This window comes from Monodon monoceros, unplaced genomic scaffold (genome assembly GCF_005190385.1).
Source record: "Monodon monoceros isolate NGI ecotype Baffin Bay Population unplaced genomic scaffold, NGI_Narwhal_1 Super_Scaffold_14, whole genome shotgun sequence".
NCBI classification, from domain to species: domain Eukaryota; kingdom Metazoa; phylum Chordata; class Mammalia; order Artiodactyla; family Monodontidae; genus Monodon; species Monodon monoceros.
The window spans coordinates 34,422,843-34,442,210 of record NW_021703770.1 but is presented as its reverse complement, the minus strand read 5'-3'; the positions used below and the strand labels follow the sequence as shown (position 1 = coordinate 34,442,210).

Below are 19,368 nucleotides of genomic sequence, written 5' to 3'. Positions count from 1 at the left end.
AATGGTTCTGAGGAACCTGGGGGCAGGACAGGAATAAAGACACAGACGTAGAGGATGGACTTGAGGACACGGCGAGGGGGAACGGTAAGCTGGGACGAAGTGAGAGAGTGACATGGACATATAAACACTACCTAATGTAAAATAGATAGCTAGCGGGAAGCAGCCGCATAGCACTGGGAGATCAGCTCGGTGCTTTGTGACCACCTAGAGGGGTGGGATAGGGAGGGTGGGAGGGAGAGGCAAGAGAGAGGAGATATGGGGATATATGTATATGTATAACTGATTCACTTTGTTATAAAGCAGAAACTAAGACACCATTGTAAAGCAATTATACTCCAATAAAGATGTAAAAAAAAAAAAAAACAAGTACAGAGAACTCAGACTATTTGAAAATAGTTTATCTTTAGAGTATTAGCCTTCAAACTTTTTTCTCAGTACTTTCCTATCGGTAAAAAATTTCAATTAAGCATCCATAGTATATCATTTATTGATTTATGCATTAAATGTGTGTATCACTATATTAATATAGAGTATGTAAGAAAATTTTAATTTTAAAATTTGTCTTATTCGGATAGAATTTTAATAATACATCAATAATATTGTAGTGAGAGTAATATTATTGTGCTTCATTTAAAAAGTTTAATACTTTAATTATAACAAAGTATTGAACTTTAATTTAGTTTAATACTCTTATAATAACAACTTCAAGATTTAATTCTTAATTCAGTTTATTTCAATAATTAATTTTAATGGCTGACATAATTGAAAAGCCACCTTGCTGAGATTCATCGATCCGAGAGGGGAAATGGCATCATTGATGCACTCAGGACAATTATTTTTCATTCTCATCCATTTTGAAACTGTCTAGTACGTTTCTGTCTTTCTTATATAGATAAGGTATTCTTTCCATCTTTAATGGAAAGATGTTGCCTTTTTCTTTTAAATAAGTTAGTGGCATCTTTATGTATTATTATTTTTTAGTTAGTGGTATCTTTAATTTGTACATTTGGCCATGTGTGTTTTACAGGAATCTTTTAAAAGTATATATCCAAATTATGAGGATTAATTTAGTTAAAGGTATATAATAGAATTTAGTTAAATATAGATAACAAAATTTATAAATTTGATTAACTGTGTATATGTAAATTGTAATATGCCACAGTTAACTGAGAGAAGGGCCCCTGCCAGTTCCTTCCTGTTATTGAACGTCTACTCTTCCTTCAGTATATTTAATGTAGTATTATGTGTTTCCTTCTGACATGGGGAAGAGCCTCAGTGTTATTCTACTTTACTAAATATCAACTGTATGTCTTTCTCATTTTTAGATAAAAGTAAATATGAATAAATATTCTCATATTTGTCCCCTACAGCTCAATGGATGGCCTCGTAGTTTTGTGCACCACATATTTGGAGGACACTGCTATATTGGGATCCTATTATCTGGAAGTTTAGCATAACCTAGAGGAAGTCTGTCATATGGGGCCCACGTGGGAGGGTCGCAGGGAGCCAAGTTGAACTGAGAAAAGTATTGGCTAGTGTAAAGTATTGGCTAATGTAGTTCAGGAAATCTTCTGGGGTGGAGAATAGATGAGAGGAGTAAAAACATCAATAGCATCTCCCAATATGCAGGCTTAGGCAGAAAGGCACTGGGATAATGACCAGTAAATGTGGTAATGGAAGGAGTGAGAACCAGGTGAGCTAGGCAGAGCATGAAGGTGAATAGTTCTTGAGGAAGTAAGCCCCATGATACTCTTAAAGCATTTTGTGGCACTTCGGAGCCTATGCAGGCTGTGTAATGATACTACAAGGGCTGGGCAGTTGCAACTACTAACATTGCCTGGTTTTCTCCTAATAGGTGATTCCTTTACAAGAGAAGACACATTTCTAAATTAGAAAGGGCTCTCTGATAGCAAGAGACAAAAACTGTATTCAAATGATTTTAAATAAAAAAAAAAGGGATATTTATTGATTCTGATAATCAAAATGGTAAGAAAGGCAAATGCAGTATAAATCTTTTCTTTGAAATGACTTAGAATCAGACTCCACACCGTGAGAACTCTTGTCTTTTCATGTTGGCTTCTCTTTCTCTTACTGAACATATTTTTTCTTTGACCTAGCCGTGTACATGGCTGTGGTACCTCTGGACTCATGTACTTAAGTCTCTCTGATCAAATAGATAGTGATCTGGTCCAGTATTTGTTGAAAAATTACTCGAAGTGGTTTTTGTTTGGCCTGTCGTGGCTCATGTGCATACATCTTGGACAGTTCACTGTGGCCAAGGAGGTTAGTCATTATGATTTTCCCAGTGGCAGCCAGGTTGGGCCATGTGTCCACTTCTGTGTTCAGGGGCATGAGATATGATACCAGAATATGTAGGGATAGCAGAAACATGGTTCCTGGGGATAATTTTTGAGAGTCAGTCAGCTATCCCAATTCATGTCTACTAATTTTTCATTTTATAGTTAGTCACAGCAGCTTTAAAACACAAAATGTTGATTATATAACACTTAGACTAACTCACATTCATGCATTTCTGTTTCGATAGGAATAAGGTAAATAAATTATGAAGGTGTTGCACACATGAATGGAGGGCAGGGAGAAAAATTATTTAGAAGAGAAAGACATGGAATGCGTAATATTGCAGAATTTATGACAGGTTTTCATTTGTTTCTCAACCTAGAGTTTATTCAATTGGGGAAAAAGAATTAGGAGGTGTTTTGTTATATACAGTTTTGAAAATACAGTTCTGCTTTGCACAATTTACTAATTTTGCAACTTTGTTTCATTATAAACAATTTTTTAACAGATCATTAGTTATCATAACACAACCTAAAACCTGTCAGTTAATTTTAAAGTTCTTTGAGAACATATTGTGATGTTGATAAGTGCATAGAAAGGTTTTCAAATATAAAGTTCTTCTTTGGAAATAAGTAAGTTATTCTAGTTTTTACACAAACTGGCAAGAATTCAGCTAAAGTTCAACCAAATTGTTTTGTATGCAGTCTTCTCCCCCCCGCCCCTCGCTCCCTTTTTGCAGTCAGAACAAGATTATAGTTTCCAGATGAAATTCTGAATGTCACATAGTGATGACATATATTTTCCTGGTTGGCTCGGCATGAGATGCAATTTTGCATGCCATGTCACGCTGACTTGCAGAATCCAAAAGCCATTATTTCCCAAGGGGCTTTCAGGAGTGATAGTATCAAATGTAGTTTGTATTTTGATGAAAAGTCTCAGGCATTATTGCAGTTTCTATGGCAAGTTGCTTAAAGGTTTATATATTATCCAAACTCCACAAATTTAAAAATAGAATTACTATGTAAAGGTCACTTTTTCTTCACATTATTTAATTTTATATTGCCAACTAGAGTTGCCAAAAATCATGATCAGTGTAAAATATAGATCGAGAATTAGGAAGGTATAGTAGAAAAACCAGTAGATTAGTGACCAAAAAAACCAGTTTTTGACCCAGTTCCTCTCCCTTTTCAAGCTAACCTCAGACAGCCACATTTTTTATTCATTTATAAAATGGTAATAAGTATACCCAACTATCTCACAGATTTAAGTCTTGTTATAAGACTTAAATAAAGTAAGATATGTGAAAGTTCTATAAAGTGGTAAAATACAATTCAGATAAAAAGTAAAGAAGACATTTTTTTATGTTTGCATTTTAAAAGGAAAGCTATAGGGTTCAAGCAAGGTGAAGCTTATTTTATCTATTAGTTTTTGACACTACAGTGTAATTTTATTTTTTCTTTATTTGATCTTAATCATCTTAAACCTGCCTGAAAACCCAGTATTTCCATTCATGCCTACATAATAACATTTATTTCACACTGATGATCTTTCTATTTTACATCTGTTTTAACTGGCTTGCTTTATTATACCAGTCTTATATATTTTTTTTCTTCTTTTCTTCTAGGTGTCTCACATTTAGTTGCCTAGACATCTCTGTGTATCTTACAGGCCCCTAAAGCCTAACATGTATCAAATCTGTACAACTCTGTACCTTCCCCTACCACTATTGACCATGTTGCTCAAGGCTGAAACCCAGGACTCATCCTTAGTGTCTCCTCCTCCTGTCCGTTCTGCCTCCAAGTTATAGCCTTTTTGTTTCAATCTGTTTGTATGTTGCTTCCCTAGTCAGAACCATGTAATTACTTATACACAGTAAAGTGAGGGTGTGCTAATTAGTCTCACTGGTATCGTTTCCAGATTATCTCATCATCAATTGTTTAGATGACAGCAAGAGTCATCTTATTAAAAATGTAAATTGGATCATTTTATTCCCTACTTGAAATGCTTTTGTGACTTCCTATTGCACTTAAGATAAAATCCAAACTCCTTACCAAGGCTTACATAGTTTGACCTGACCTAGTCTCTGTTGGGTTCTTCCATTCCATCTTTTGTCATTTTTGTTACATTGATCCTCCTTCATTCCTTCAAACACTACATGCTTTTTCTTGCCTGGGATCTTTTGCATATTCTGTTTCTGTTTCCATTGCTGTTTTCATAACTATGTACTTTTCATACTCTGAGTTTTTATTTAAATGTTATCCTCTCAGTAAAGGAAGCTTTCCTTTTCAGTCTTTCTAAAATAGGTCTGTGCCACTCCTCAAAGATACCCTACCATAGCACCTCTTTTCTGTTCTCATAATGTTTATCATAGTTTTCCCTTTTTTTTCTGTCTCTTCATCCAGAGTGTATGTCAAGGTCTGTATTTGACTCATATACTTTTGTATTCCCAGAATCTAACAGCTCTTTCTGGCATTGGGCAAACAGTAAATAATTGTTGCATGAATGAATAAATTATTTTTCTTTTGTTATTTTTATTTAGGGGCTTAATAATCACGTTCCTTAACATTATTTACCTTCTGTCCTTTAATTGATTTAAATTGATGTCCTGTAACTTTTCAAATCTGTTCCCAGATTTCCCAGGGATATTTATTGAATATTTGGGAGAAGGTAGCAGCTTGTGGTACACTTCAAATTGGCACACATAGTCTTTCAGGGTATTCCTGCTACATCAGAAATTTACGTATATTTAAAAATGTTTAACTATGATAATAGTCCAGGTACAACCTGAGATATTGAGGTAAATTTTTATCTTTAGTCAGATAATCAGTAAGTATAACTTTGAGTTCTTTCAGTGTTCTTAGCTCTGTGCTAAGTACTTTGGGAAATTATGAGATTATAGGGGAAGGGCCAAATCTAATTTGGGGAATTCAGTGACCATTTCTCAGGAAATGGCATTTAAGATAGAACTAAAACAACAGGTTGATTGTGATAGAAAAGGAGTCATTTTGTTTCAGATCTGGTAAGCTTCAAGTTCTTTTCTATATCTTATAATCAATTAATGTTTAATCATTATTCTCTGTATTTGAAGTACTTTAATGAACTTTTTAATATACATTACAACATTTAACGTGAACAGTATTCTTGACATTGGGTATAATTATTATTAACTTCTGACACTTAGATTAAATTGCTTTCCCAAAGCCATATGGCAACTGGCACAGCTGAAACCATAAGTTGACTTTAAGTGTGGTACTTTCTGCATGGCATAAAAATGAAGGAATAATATTGTACCAAGTTGAATGATACATGCCTAAGAGGTGATTATTTTAACCAGTAAAGTCTGGGTCTCAAGATTACCTTATTTATTGTTGAAAACAAGAAGTGTAATGGATATCAGACTACAACCTTAAATGTAGGGTTTATATAGCTCCAGTGAGAATGAACAAATATATTTTCTGAACTATTTGCAGTACCAAGATCCTTAGTAGAAATATACATTTATCATGTATTTGGTAGAAATGGAAGCCACTGCACAAGGTATGAAAAAACAGAAGAGGCATCATAGCATAGTAGTTAAAAAGCCTGGACCTTGGAGTTAGACTGCCTAGTTTCTTATTCACCCAGCTTTGCCGCTTATCAGCTGGGTGACTTAGGATAGGTTACTTAACCTCTCTGTGATCAGTTTCCTTATCTGAAAATGGTGATAATAAGAGTAAATAATAGTGTCTTCCTCATGGAGTTGTTATGAGGTTTAAATTGGTGAATATTTGTAAAGCGCTTATAGCAGTCCCTGGCATGTAGTAGATGTTACAGAAGTTTCGGTTAAATAAAGTATGGCTCAAGATTGGCAGTTTTATAGAGTATACATGTGCTACCTGTAAAATATACATGATTACAGAAAAGAAATTTTTCTCTTTTTTAAAAACAAAGCTTGGCTTCCCATTGTCTTTTAGATAATATGATGGATTGAAAATTAGTATATCCAGGAATCTAAGAAAAAAAAATGGTTCTGACGAACCTAGGGGCAGGACAGGAATAAAGATGCAGACGCAGAGAATGGGCTTGAGGACATGGGGAGGGAGAAGGGTAAGCTGAGACGAAGTAAGAGAGTGGCATGGACATATATACACTACCAAATGTAAGGTAGATAGCTAGGGGGAAGCAGCCGCATAGCACAGGGAGATCAGCTCGGTGCTCTGTGACCACCTAGAGGGGTGGGATAGGGACGGTGGGAGGGAGATGCAAGAGAGAGGAGATATGGGGATATATATATATATATGTATAGCTGATTCACTTTGTTATAAAGGAGAAACACACCATTGTAAAGCAGTTATACTCCAATAAAGATATTTAAAAAAAAGAAAATTAGTATATCCAAAATAGTGTGCTTTACACTTGTAATAGCCAGATCATGCTATTTAATGAGAATTTTAAACTGATTGTGTTTTTCATGGCTTTTTGGAAAGCACTTTTAAGCCACATATAGATTTCAGCACCTCCTTTAACTTCTTAAATCATTCTATCAGCAAATTCAGCATTTACAATAAACGTGTGGCTTTTTGGTTAATAGTGACTTGAAATATTACTTAGCAATCAGGTAATGGTGTCCCATCTGCTTGATAATATTATCATTTATTAGATGGATTTATTTTCAGACTGTGATAACATTATTTATACAACACTAATATTCTGTATCAGTAGATTTTAAAATTTGACCATAAGCAACTTTTGTGGAAACCTTTGGTATCCATGGTTTCAAAGAGTTTTAAAATTTGGTCTTGGGACTCCCCTGGTGGTCCAGTGGTAAAGAATCCGCCTTCCAATGTAGGGGATGTGGGTTCGATCCCTGGTCAGAGAACTAAGATCCCACATGCTGCGGGCAACTAAGCCCGCACCCCGCAGCTACTGAGATCGTATGCCTCAGCGAAGATCCCACGTGCCAAAAACTACAGAGCTCACACTCTCTGGACCCCACGCGCCACAACTAGAGAGAGAAAACCCTGATAACACAACTAGAGAGAAGCCCTCATGCCTCAACGAAGACCCTGCGTGCTGCAATGAAGACCCGACGCAACCAAGAAAAAACAAAAAAATTTGTCTGCATTAAAAAAATATATATTTATAGAATTTATTTTCTAGAGCAGTTTTAGACTCACATTTAAATTGAGGGGAAGATTCAGAGGTTTCTCACATATTCCCTGCCCCTACACATGCATAGTCACCCTCATTATCAAAATCTCCCACCAAGGTGGTACATTGTTATAATTGATGAATTTATATTGATACATCATTATCACCCAAAGTCCATAGTTTTCATTAGGGTTCACTCATGGTGTTATACGTTCCTTCAGTTTGGACAAATGTATAATAACATGTACCCTCTGTTATAGTGACATACAGAGTCGTTTCACTGCCCTAAAAATTCTCTGTGCTCTGCCTGTTTCTCCTGTCTCCTTCCTAACTATTGTCTCCATAGTTCTGCCTTTTCCAGAATGTCATATATTTGGAATCATACAGTATGCAGCCTTTTCAGATGGGCTTCTTTCACTTAGTAATATGCATTTAACTTTCCTCCATGTGTTTTTATGGCTCATTTCTATTAAGTGATGTGTAATACTCCATTTTCTAGGTGTACCGCATTTTTTCTAGCAGTTCACCTACTGAAGGACATCTTGGTTACTTCCAAGTTTTGGCGATTATGAATAAAGCTCCTCTAAACAGTTGTCTGAAGGCTTTTATGTGGTTGGTCTACATTTAAGTTAGTTATTTAAATTGGCAGAGTTCTTCTCATAACTGCTAAAATATAAAAGAATAACAATGAAGTCCAAGTAAATGGAAAGTAAATTAAGGTGTGTTTTATTTAAAAAATTATAATAGGTAATTCATTGTTGTAAAACATTAATTCTGAAATATACAGTAAAAAGTTAAACACTTCCTCCCCCTTACCCCTCATCAATTCCATTTTACTGTCCTCAGAGGTAACCTCTGTCACGGGTTTGTATTTTACCCTTCTATGACTCTTTCTGTGTATGAGATAGACAAATACATGCTCAAACTCACATACTGTTTTAAAAACATATTTGGATTATACTACACATATATATATTTTTTCACTTCATAAGATATCAAAAATATGATTTCTGTCATATGTTTAACTGTTCCTCATTTTTAAATGATTGAATTACCATCCTTATGACAGGTATTCCAAAGTTAATTTAACCATTTCTTTTTTGATGGACAGATAAGTTGCTTAGCACTTTCTTTCTCCCCTTACCCCTCCCTCCCTCCCTCTGTTTTGCTATTTCAAATAATACTGCTGATACTAAACATTTTTATAAATTGTTGGTATACATGTCTCATATGTTTCAGTATTTCTGTAGCATAGGGTCTTAGAAATGAGATTATTTTTTAGAAAAAACTTGCATGTTTAAATTTTGATAAATACAAAATGTCCTGTCTTGTAATTCCACTCTGTGGACTAATTTATATTCCCTGTATACGAAACATTCTAACAAGGAGCTTAGATAATGTTGGATTTTTAAAAATACGAATTAACTCTTTAAAATGTTTGCCAAATGACAGTTGAAAAGGATATCTGATTGTTGCCTTAATTTTTATTTCATTGTTGGCAAAGTTGAGCATCTCTTAATAAGTTTATTGGCCAAATTATATTTTTCTATGAATTATCTGTTCATATTCTTTTCCATTTTTTGTTGTTGTTTATCCATATGCTACTTGGATATCTTCATCTGAACATGTAATGAAAATCTCAACCTGACGGTTCTAAAACTAAATTTCTTTTCCTCTTGATTCTCCTCCCCGTACAGCTCCATTCTTCCATTTGATCAGATGTAAAACCTTGGAGGCATCCTTGTTTTGCTTTTCTCTCTTACTGAACTTCTAGTCCATCAGTAAATTGTGTTGGCTGTATCTTGGAAATGGATACAGGAACACTGATTCTTCCAACCTCCATTGCTACTACCATCTCTCACAACTTGTCTTCCTGTTTTGATACTTGATCTATGTAGACAGTTTTCTGCACAGTAGCTAGAGAAGTTCTCTCAAAATAATGTCCATTAATTTCATGAATCCATTTTAATGGACATTAAAAAATTAATGTCCATTAATTTTTAGAATCCAGTTTCATATCCTGGCTCCCTCGGAGTAAAACCCAGCCTCCTTACCATGGCCTATGTAAGCCCTGTATGATTTGGTCTCTGTTGATAGCTATAGCTCTGACCTTGTCTCCCACTTCTCTCTTACTCTGTTCTAGCCTTCCTTGCTTTTATACTGTTGCTTGAAAATCCTAAGTACACTCCCATCCTGGGCCTTCACATTGTTGTTCCATCTGCCTAGAATGCTCTGCTTCCAGCTCCATGGGTCTCTCTCAAACTGTTTTTGTTTCTTTTAAACAAACAATTTTTGAATTTCTAATATGTATAATGTGGTAGACTGTGGGATTATGAGAATAAAAGGTTTATGCTCCATGCCGTTAAGATATTGTAAATCTGCAGATATGTGACCCAAATTGAGAGGAGAGGGAAAGTATGCCTAGATACAGCAATTGTCATTCTCATAGTGGTGATATGGTAGCAGTTACTTTGGAGACCGTCCTATGATCATCAAACCTAACTTAGTAAAAGTCTTGAAAAGCAAGATCTGATTTATTTATTTTATGGTATTTAAAATAGCACCTGTAAATTATATGTTTGCATTAACTTAAAATATATAACTATATATGGATCTGTCCAGATATAATATATTGTTATAAATATTTAATTTCTGAAATTTACATTATAAAAATTGTCATAGTTCTCTAAGTTCTTTATTTTAGATGAACAAAATTTTTCTTAGCATATATCTGCCTTTTATGTATTCAATGCTTCTTTTGCTTACCATCAAAAAATAAAGAAAAAAGAAAACAAATTGAGAGATACTATGAGTAAGCTTTTGTTATCAAGACAACTCACGTACGGGAAGATACATTTTGTATCAATTTTGGGCGAAGCAAGTGCTTTGTGGTTGAATTTTCTTTCTCATCAAGTAAGATTCTTATTGATGTATTAACTTCATGCTGAGAAATGAACAGATTGTTAGGTTACCATTTAATAAATTTTCGCAATATAAACACATCCATGTATTAAAAAAATAGAACATTACCATTGCTCCACAAACCTACCTCCCAATCATGAATCCCTGACAAGTCATCAACACTCTCTTGAGTTTTAACAGATTAGGTTTGCTTGGTTTTGAATAATTGTAAAAATCAGTAATTCTTTAAGATAAAATGATCTAATATGATATTTTATAATCTCATATAGAAGTTTTAATTTTAAACAAGGAAAGAAATAATATTGGAAGTATTTTCTGTATATTTATGTGAAACTATAAGGTACATTTATGTTAAATAACTCTAGCTATTCTTATTCTTAGAATCCAGACCATTGTCAGTTCCTGTGAAAGCCATGCTGAATATAGCTGAAGGCTGTAGAAGTCCTGAAGAAAGAATGAAGGAGTTTATTGGAGTAGTATGGAATGCAGTAAAGGGTCTCACACTGCAGGTAAAATGAAAGTTAGAAATATCATGGTTTTAGTTTTTATGATTCTTTTTAATTTTCAGAACCTTTAATATTGGTAAAATTTTCTCACTGGTGACACTCATGTATACCATCTCATTTCATAATTTAAATAAAAACTATTGGTGCACTTTGCGTATTATTAATAAAATGATATGAAACATATGCTCTTCCTGATAAAGTTATAAAATTACACAAATTTTGACATGTTATTTTAATTAAATAATTCATTTTACTTTTTGTTTCTTTTAAGCATTATTTGAAATATTTTAAATGGTCAATATACCAATAACATTCTTATCTCAGTACTGAAATAAAAAACTTAGTTGGAATTAAAATAAAAGAGTTATCTATTATTCCTACCTAATTATAAACCAAATATGAAAATGATAATTGTAACTATCTATTTTATTGTTATTAAATTTTCTTCTCACTTATTTTCACTTTTAAGTACACATAATTTAATCTTATTGAATTACACTTCTTCCAGATCATGTTTTAACTGATGAAAATACACAATTAAATGCTTATCTCATTTCATAGGAATTAGGTAAGGGTAACTCAGCAGTTGCTCAGTTTTTGTTTAGATTTTTTTCCTCTTTGAAATAAGATATGAAAGACTGATAACAGAGGCATCTTTGTAGAATTTTATGTGTACCAGACAGTAATATCTAAGTACTGGGGCCTTCCATTTCTGTTTAAGTTGTAGAAAATTGCAAAAGAATGTTGCTTCCACCTTATGAACAAGAAAGAACAAGGTAGATGATCTATAAAATTAAACCAGGATGCTTCACCCACCTGAACTGCAAGATAATAAATATGTGCTGTTTTTAGCTGCTACATTTGTGGTAATTTGCTATGCAGTATAGAAAAGTGATACAGACACCTATGCATAGCTATAATATAGTCTGATTACTACAACAAAACCTTATTAAATCACTTTTTAGAAATATATCTAAAAACATCTCCAGTTCCCTAATATCATCATGTAAATATGATTACAGTTGATCCTTGAACAGCATGGGTTTGAACGGTGCAGGTCCACTTATATGTGGATTTTTTTCAACACTTCAGTACTGCATGGTCTGTGGTTGGTTGAACCCGTTCATTCAGAATAGTGAATACAAAGGGTGGACTGTAAAGTTATATCTGGATTTTCTGCTGCGAGGGTTCAGTGACCCTAATCCTTGTTTTGTTCAAGGGTCATCTGTATTTGAAATACTATTTAATACAAGAGCCAGTAACCTGGGTTTTGGCAATCTTTGACAGCCTCTCTTAGCATGCTGCTTTTATAAAATTAAGAGAAGAGGGGGGAGAGAGAAAGTGTTTTTGTCATTCTTTTGTTGTTGTTTTAACTATTAACTTGCAGGAAACATGACTTTTTCACAGACATCAGCTATATCTTACTAATCTCTGCCAGCATGAGGCCTTTGCTATTAATATTATCCTAATAACTCCTCGTGTTGATTTACCTGTGTTCCTCCTCTAGAGGTTCCTTTGATGCATTGGTGGCATGAGATAGGAAGGTGAGACAACATGAATGCAGGAAACATTTAGTGCCTTTACATTGTTTGAGATTGATTGTAGAAGCAGAAAACAGACAGTGCTCTTAAGATATTGATGAACATTTATATTCAATGTTACTTTCTTTAATCTATAATAAAGACTATCTCCTTATGATGTCTTTCATTGTATATCACTCAGTCCTAGTACAAGCATTTACCCATGCCACATGATAGAGCTAACTAGACCATGTGTGGTTTTGCTCCTGGTAACTATTTATATTTATTCACTTAATTATATGTAGCTTCTCTTATGATAAGATCTTTAATCTCAAGGGACATATATTACTGATGGGAATGAGGGTGGTACATGGGCAACTGTATCTCAGTTTTATTCTTTTTCTCAATTTGGTCAACCTCAATCTGCATTCTTAGTTTACTCTAGTCTGTGGTCATAAAATAGTAAACTTAAGAAGTCTTTCTTATTTCCTGTGTTTCTACATAATGCCTTACTGACCTTTATGTGGTCCTCTAATTTCACTGTTTTAACACATTCTGTTTCTACTATTTAAATCACCAATAAAATACATTTTTTTTCCCTGATGAGTAATACCCATCATCTTGTTATGTATTATTTTGTGATCTTCTAGAGGGAGTAATCTATGGTGTATTTAGTAGTCAATAAATGTAAATGCTAAAGTGATTAGTAAGTTAAGAAGACGCGTAACTACTTTGAGCACATATTTCTACTATAGTTATTATATAAATAAATAACAGTGAACTTATCTGATTATAGTTCAATCTGAGATTCTAGATTATAGTTTGACACAAATAATATTTCATGGAAGAAAGGAATAATCCAAATATTATTAGATCTCTTTCTAGCACTTTACCTTACATATCATGTTTTTCGTTAGCACTGCACTTTAAGCCAGTTATATTCAGAAGTTAGTTGTATTTTGATTTCATTAAACTGGGACCAAAAACTGCGGTAGGAAAGGTATGTTTTCTTTGTGTCTTTTCTGAGACTTATTTAGTGTATAATAGATTTTCATGGACATATCTCTTAAATTTAGATGTCTATCCTACTACCAAAATTTGCTTTCTTTTGACTCTCATCTACAGCTTTCTTTTCCTGGCAACACAGCTCCTTTCTTTTCTTGCTCAGTTTTCCTCCTCTATTCTAGTGAAAGTGCTTTGATACCAAAATAACCTTATATAGTATTCGCTTCATATGTATGAAATATGTATATGTAATATATATATATATAGAGAGAGAAATAGAAGTTCCACTGTAGTGGGACTGTAACAGATCTCTTGGACTTTATGTGTCTTTTTAATATTAATTATCTTATACTTTCCTCAGAAATGTAGCTCTGGAGTCGATGAAGAGGTGGAATATAATTTGAGGATTGGCTCAAAGGCCCTGTTGCTCTTTAATATGTCCTACTTCACTTTATGAAATTCCTTATATCCTTTCTGTTAAACATTGTATTTCCCAAAAATTTCTGTTGGAATATAAGTATTTACTTAATGATCATAGCATGTTAACCTTTTAGTACCCTAGTATAAACTTATTTATTTTTTAAAACAGCTAGTTGCCTAGTAATACATTATAGAATGCTCTTTCCCTCCATTTATTATTCTTTCATTCATTCTCACATTCAGCACTTAATATTTGTTATAGATCATGCTAGGTGTTGAGGAGACAAAAGAAATATAACAGTTCTGTTGGTCTAGCAGGAAAAAGGCAAATAACCATTCTATGAAGCATTTTGTGGGGAGTGTCTCTTAGAGAGATCCCTTAGAAAACTCTTATGATCCAAAAGAAAAATGGAGATGTCAAGGTAAATGTCATTTACTGAAAGGGTACCTAGGGCATGCTCTGCCAGGTTCATGGTGAATTTGGATACTATCTCAGATTAGTATTTGTTGATTTATAGAATTAGATGACTTTATAGCATTCTCCAGAATATAATAGCTATAAAGAATATATAGCTGTTTGAAATTTACTTTGGTTCTAAATATTATTTCATGATGATATAAGTAACTATCAAAAATAACCTTATTCCCTTTACCCATTCCATTAAAAACATTGATTAATTTAGTGTAATTACCCTTTTTTGATATCGTTTTGAGAAGTCGTTGTAACAGGGACTAAGAAAGCTATTATTAGGTTACCTGATATTTTGACGGCTCTAGGAAAATCTTCCAATTTAAGATTCCAAGCGATTTGAGATCGTTATGATATTTGTAAGCCAGTAAGTAAACACATGAATATTCCACAACATAAGATATTCTGGAGAACATCCTCCTCTGCCCAGGATGAAGTAACAGGGCCCAGATTTATCTTGCTGCCTGAAACAACCAAAAAATGGATAAAGTATATTAAACAGTGGTTTCAAAACACTAGACGATAGGGAAAGTTAGACAGCAAACCCTGAGAGACTTAAGGTAAAGTCACCAGAACCTAGTGACTTATGGATTTGGAGAATAAGAGAAAGGAGGGAGTCTAACTGGCATTCCAGGTTCTGATCTGGGTAGATAGTGATGCCATTACATGATAGTGAGAAGCAGCTTTTCAAGGTTAGCAGCAAATTGGGAGTTTGAATTTACACATGTATTTGAAATGCCTGTGAGATATCCAGGTATCTCTTAGACTGAATATTCATATCTGGAGTTTAAGGAAGAAATATAATTTTGGAAGTCATCTACAGATGGTTAAAACTAGGAGAATTCAAAAAAGTATGTTAAGTTGAAAGAGCAGTGGGCCAAGCAGATACCATTTCTAAAGTAGTCAGTATAAGAGAAAGTATCTTTGAAGGAAACCCTAAAGGAATGATCAGAAATGTAGAAGGAAAGGTCAGAGAGTTCAAGGAAGCCAAGGATGTATAGAATTTCAAGGAGCCATTGTTCAGCACTATCAGATTCTGGATGTTAACTCTGGGCTTAACTTTGCTTATCTGTAATATGAAATGACTAGATTAAGTAATGTTTAAGGTATTTCCAATTCTAACGTTCTTATGTAATTCTTTTGGTTCTTTTGCTTGTTTTGTAATGTTGCAGTGCCTTCATTAGCTTTATCACAAACAATGAACTTAATCTTATATGTCATTATGGATTAGTTATAAGTAAAGATACAGATGTTCCTCTTTTTATTTTTTATTTTGGCTAAATACACATGTAACATTTACCTTAACCATTTTTTTAAGTGTACAGTTTAGTCTGATGTTCCTCAGTTGACTAAGCTTATTGTGTATAAATTAACATTTAATTATGGGAGTACTAAATGATGTATATTTGTATAGATTATTTTGAAAATGATCAAGGCACCTTGCTTGCCTCACTCCTAGTCCCAGGCCTGTATTATACATACTATATATTTAGACATTTCCAGATGTTAATATATTCTGAAAAAGTTCAAAAATAAAACTAGATTCTGATTCAATGATCAAAATCTGGGCCCTAAAACTGAGTTTTTTAAAAAGTTGTGTCCATTGTCCAAGACATTTTATGAGCCAAAATATAAAAAAGAAAACCCTGAAGTTGTCATCAGATTAAACAAAACATCATAACTTAAAGCCATCGAAGGATTATTCTTTTAATGGAAGTTTGAGCAAGTAAATGTGTTTGGAATCAGAGTTTCTGGAAAGTTGATTTTGGAGCCAAAGTTGATATTTGCTAAGCCTATGAACTTTTTACTTATTTTAGAAAGACGTACATTGCATTAAGACATCAACAATATTTGTGATAACCTATTTGTTTTTCAATGGGAAAAAGAACTTGCATACTTAACTGTAAGTGGATTGTTTTATAGTGCTAAATGTAGTGTTGAACAATTTTTTAATATGAATTTGGTTTGGGGGGGGCCTTTTCACCATAGATTAGCATAAGCTCATTTTTTTTGCAATTTTCCTCCATCTGCTCATCAGCAAAGTTCCTATCTATTACATTTTTTATTCCAGAACCACATAATTGGCAGTGGCAAGCGGTTGACAAAATAGAAGTACTCTGGCCTAGAATTCACTAATGAAGGAGAACATTACCCTGGTTTTTGCCAAACTCAGGTCTTTTTGTCTTTTACATTGAAGATCGTGTTGCTGTCCTATGGCATTTCCTGGGTGTTTTTTGTAGTTTCTGAAGTCTTCTGACTGTGGACAGTATAGTGTAAAATGGACACTTTATTTTCCATACAAAGCATCCTGATCTCCTTTTTTTTGCTAATAATCTTTTATTCCTTTTAGGAAATGACTTTCCACGTTCTGTGAGATTTTGGTGAGAGTGTCAAAGTTTCTCAAGCACCATAAGCCAGTTAAGCTACAACAATTGAATTTTTTCTCCCAGAGAGTTATATATAGCGTATGACCAGTGATGCAGTAATCATATTGCACGATACACTTAATGTTCTCAAGTCCAGTGAACTTCCTGGCTTATCTCCAGGATGAGATAAGACGTTTTAGGCTAGACATATCAGTTGTCAATCACATTAATTATGAAAGTAATTATTTACATTTAATACTTAAAATTTGCACACAGGGCTATATTTTTATTTATAGGCATTGAGAAAGTGACAGCAGTTGCATGGTGGTTTGTTAGGAAGAGGAAGTCTGGAATACAAATCTAGGATTTTTTTCATGTCTTCCCTTGACAAGTATCTATGGGAAAAGTGTGGAGATTTGTAACACTCACTGTGGAAAAGAAGACAAGGTGCACTTTTGAGGTTTTTAACTAATGCCCTAAATTGTGTATATTTATATTTCTACGAAATGGGAAGATATCCCAAATATTTTCATAATGTATTGAGAATTTATAGAATAAGAAAACAATTTGGGCTGTAGCTTATTTATGTTTCATAGTGCAAATATAATACTACTTATTTTGTTGGCCTCTGTATGCATAGATAGCTAAACCATAAGCAACAGCATTTTAAAATAAAAGTATTGTGAACATCTTTTATAAATCCATGAGAACTAATATATGGATCTAGTGTATAGTAGATATTTAGTGTATGTTCATTGACTTTGTTTATTTAGTGAACATTTAGGTGGCAGTTAATATGTTACATCTTTATATCAAAGCTGAGTTCCCCCCTTTACAGATGAAGATTCTGAAGTCATGGAAAGACTAAGTAACTTGTCAAAGGTTCCACAGCTGGAGATGAACCAATCTGGCTGACAAGTCAATTTTATTAATTACTAGATGTCTCTGTGAAATGAAATGATGAACAACATGTATTAAACAATTATTTTAATTAACATCAATATCTGGTGCTAATAAAAATAATTGTGTTCACTTATTTAACAATTATTTAATACCTAGTATATGCTAGGCACTGTACTATGTACTGAGACTGTAGCATGAACAAAATAAGCACAGTGTCTGACATTATAGACTTTATTATGCTCTAGTGAAAATTATGTAAGGCTATTAGTATTTTAAAATCCTCTTGTTTCAAGTTTCTTAAATGCTAGGACTATGTCTTTTGTCTGTTTTCCTGACTTCCAGCTCAGTTAATGGTGGATGTTAAAGAATGCATGAATAAAAGAAAGAAAAAGTGAATGAAAATACAACCTGCAATGTTTCTTCACTTTTATTTTTTATTTGAAACTGTTTCCTGAGGAGTAAAATACATTCATGCAGAGAACATTTCATTCTGCAGAAATTTTCTAACTATAATTATCACTAAAGTTTCAAGGGTTTGTTTTTTTTTTTTAAATAAATTTATTTAGTTAGTTAGTTTTGGCTGTGTTGGGTCTTCATTGCTGTGTGCGGGCTTTCTCTACTTGTGGTGAGCGGGGGCTACTCTTTGTTGCAGTGTGTGGACTTCTCATTGTGGTGGCTTCTCTTGTTGTGGAGCACGGGCTCTAGGCACGTGGGCTTCAGTAGTTGTGGCATGTGGGCTCAGTAGTTGTGGCTCGCGGGCTCTAGAGCACAGGCTCAGTAGTTGTGGCACACAGGCTTAGTTGCTCTGCAGCATGTGGTATCTTCCCGGACCAGAGATCGAACCTATGTCCCCTGCATTGGCAGGCGGATTCTTAACCACTGTGCCACGAGGGAAGTCCAAGTTTCAAGTTTTGAAGAAAGGAAAACATGTTATTTGGGAAATAGGAGCATTATTTAAAAGGGCAGAAAATATCGTGTGACATTTTAAAGCATTTATGTAAAGTTATTCTATATAATGAACAGTGGGCTAATTAAAATGCTTATTAGGTTAATGTATAAATGAAACCTGTCTTAGTCTCTTCTTTTTAACTCAGTTATGGTCACAGTTATAGAGCACACAAATTAGAAAAATCAAAGTTTACCAAACCTTACTTATGGAGGATGGGGGTACAAATGGCATATATCTTTTCAAACAGCACTTGAAACTTCAGAAAAAACGGAACTTGGAACTTAAGAAAAAACGCATGACAATCATTTCATTTATTAAAATAATACCGAATAATTTCTACTTTATTGGTTTATCCTCAGCATATGATACTTAGATATGTAGCCCTTGACCTAATAGGAATCAAAATAGAGGTGGTTCTACTTCAAGAATTTGTAATAATCCCTTCACTTTAACACATGAATGTGTTCAATATTGGCAAAAGAACATGTTGCTACCAAAACTGAAATAAGATCCTTGAAACAAAAAGGATGTTGCCATGGAAAAATGAAGTAACACTCAGTGCAGCTGTGATGCATTAATGAATAGGATATTTTTTTAAAAGATCATTTGTGTTTGGTGTGGCTCAGAGGGTCCCAACCAGATGGTTTCCATGAATATGATCTGACCCCCAGTTTGAGGACTTCTTACTGGCAGATTACTTCATTTTCTTTCCCTTGGATTGTCAGATCCTTACATTAATACAAAATTTACTGCTGCAGATTTATATTCACTTATATAAATCACTCAACATTTTACATTAAAACCACAATTTTAGACATACAGTTTAACAGTTATTTTAAAAGTGTAAAAAGATTTATGTGATAGCTTTAGTATACATAAT

The 19,368-nt window shown here is 33.7% G+C and overlaps 1 protein-coding gene across 5 annotated transcripts in view; it reads left to right on the top strand.

Moving 5' to 3' along the window:
• The window catches only part of VPS13B (vacuolar protein sorting 13 homolog B), a 778,183-nt gene that overhangs the window by 329,098 nt on the left and 429,717 nt on the right, over window positions 1-19,368 (top strand). For all 5 annotated transcript variants that reach the window (XM_029222782.1, XM_029222780.1, XM_029222779.1 and 2 more), the window contains one exon: window positions 10,732-10,859. In XM_029222782.1, the coding sequence (XP_029078615.1) occupies window positions 10,732-10,859 (128 nt within the window). The remainder of the gene's footprint in view (window positions 1-10,731; window positions 10,860-19,368) is intronic.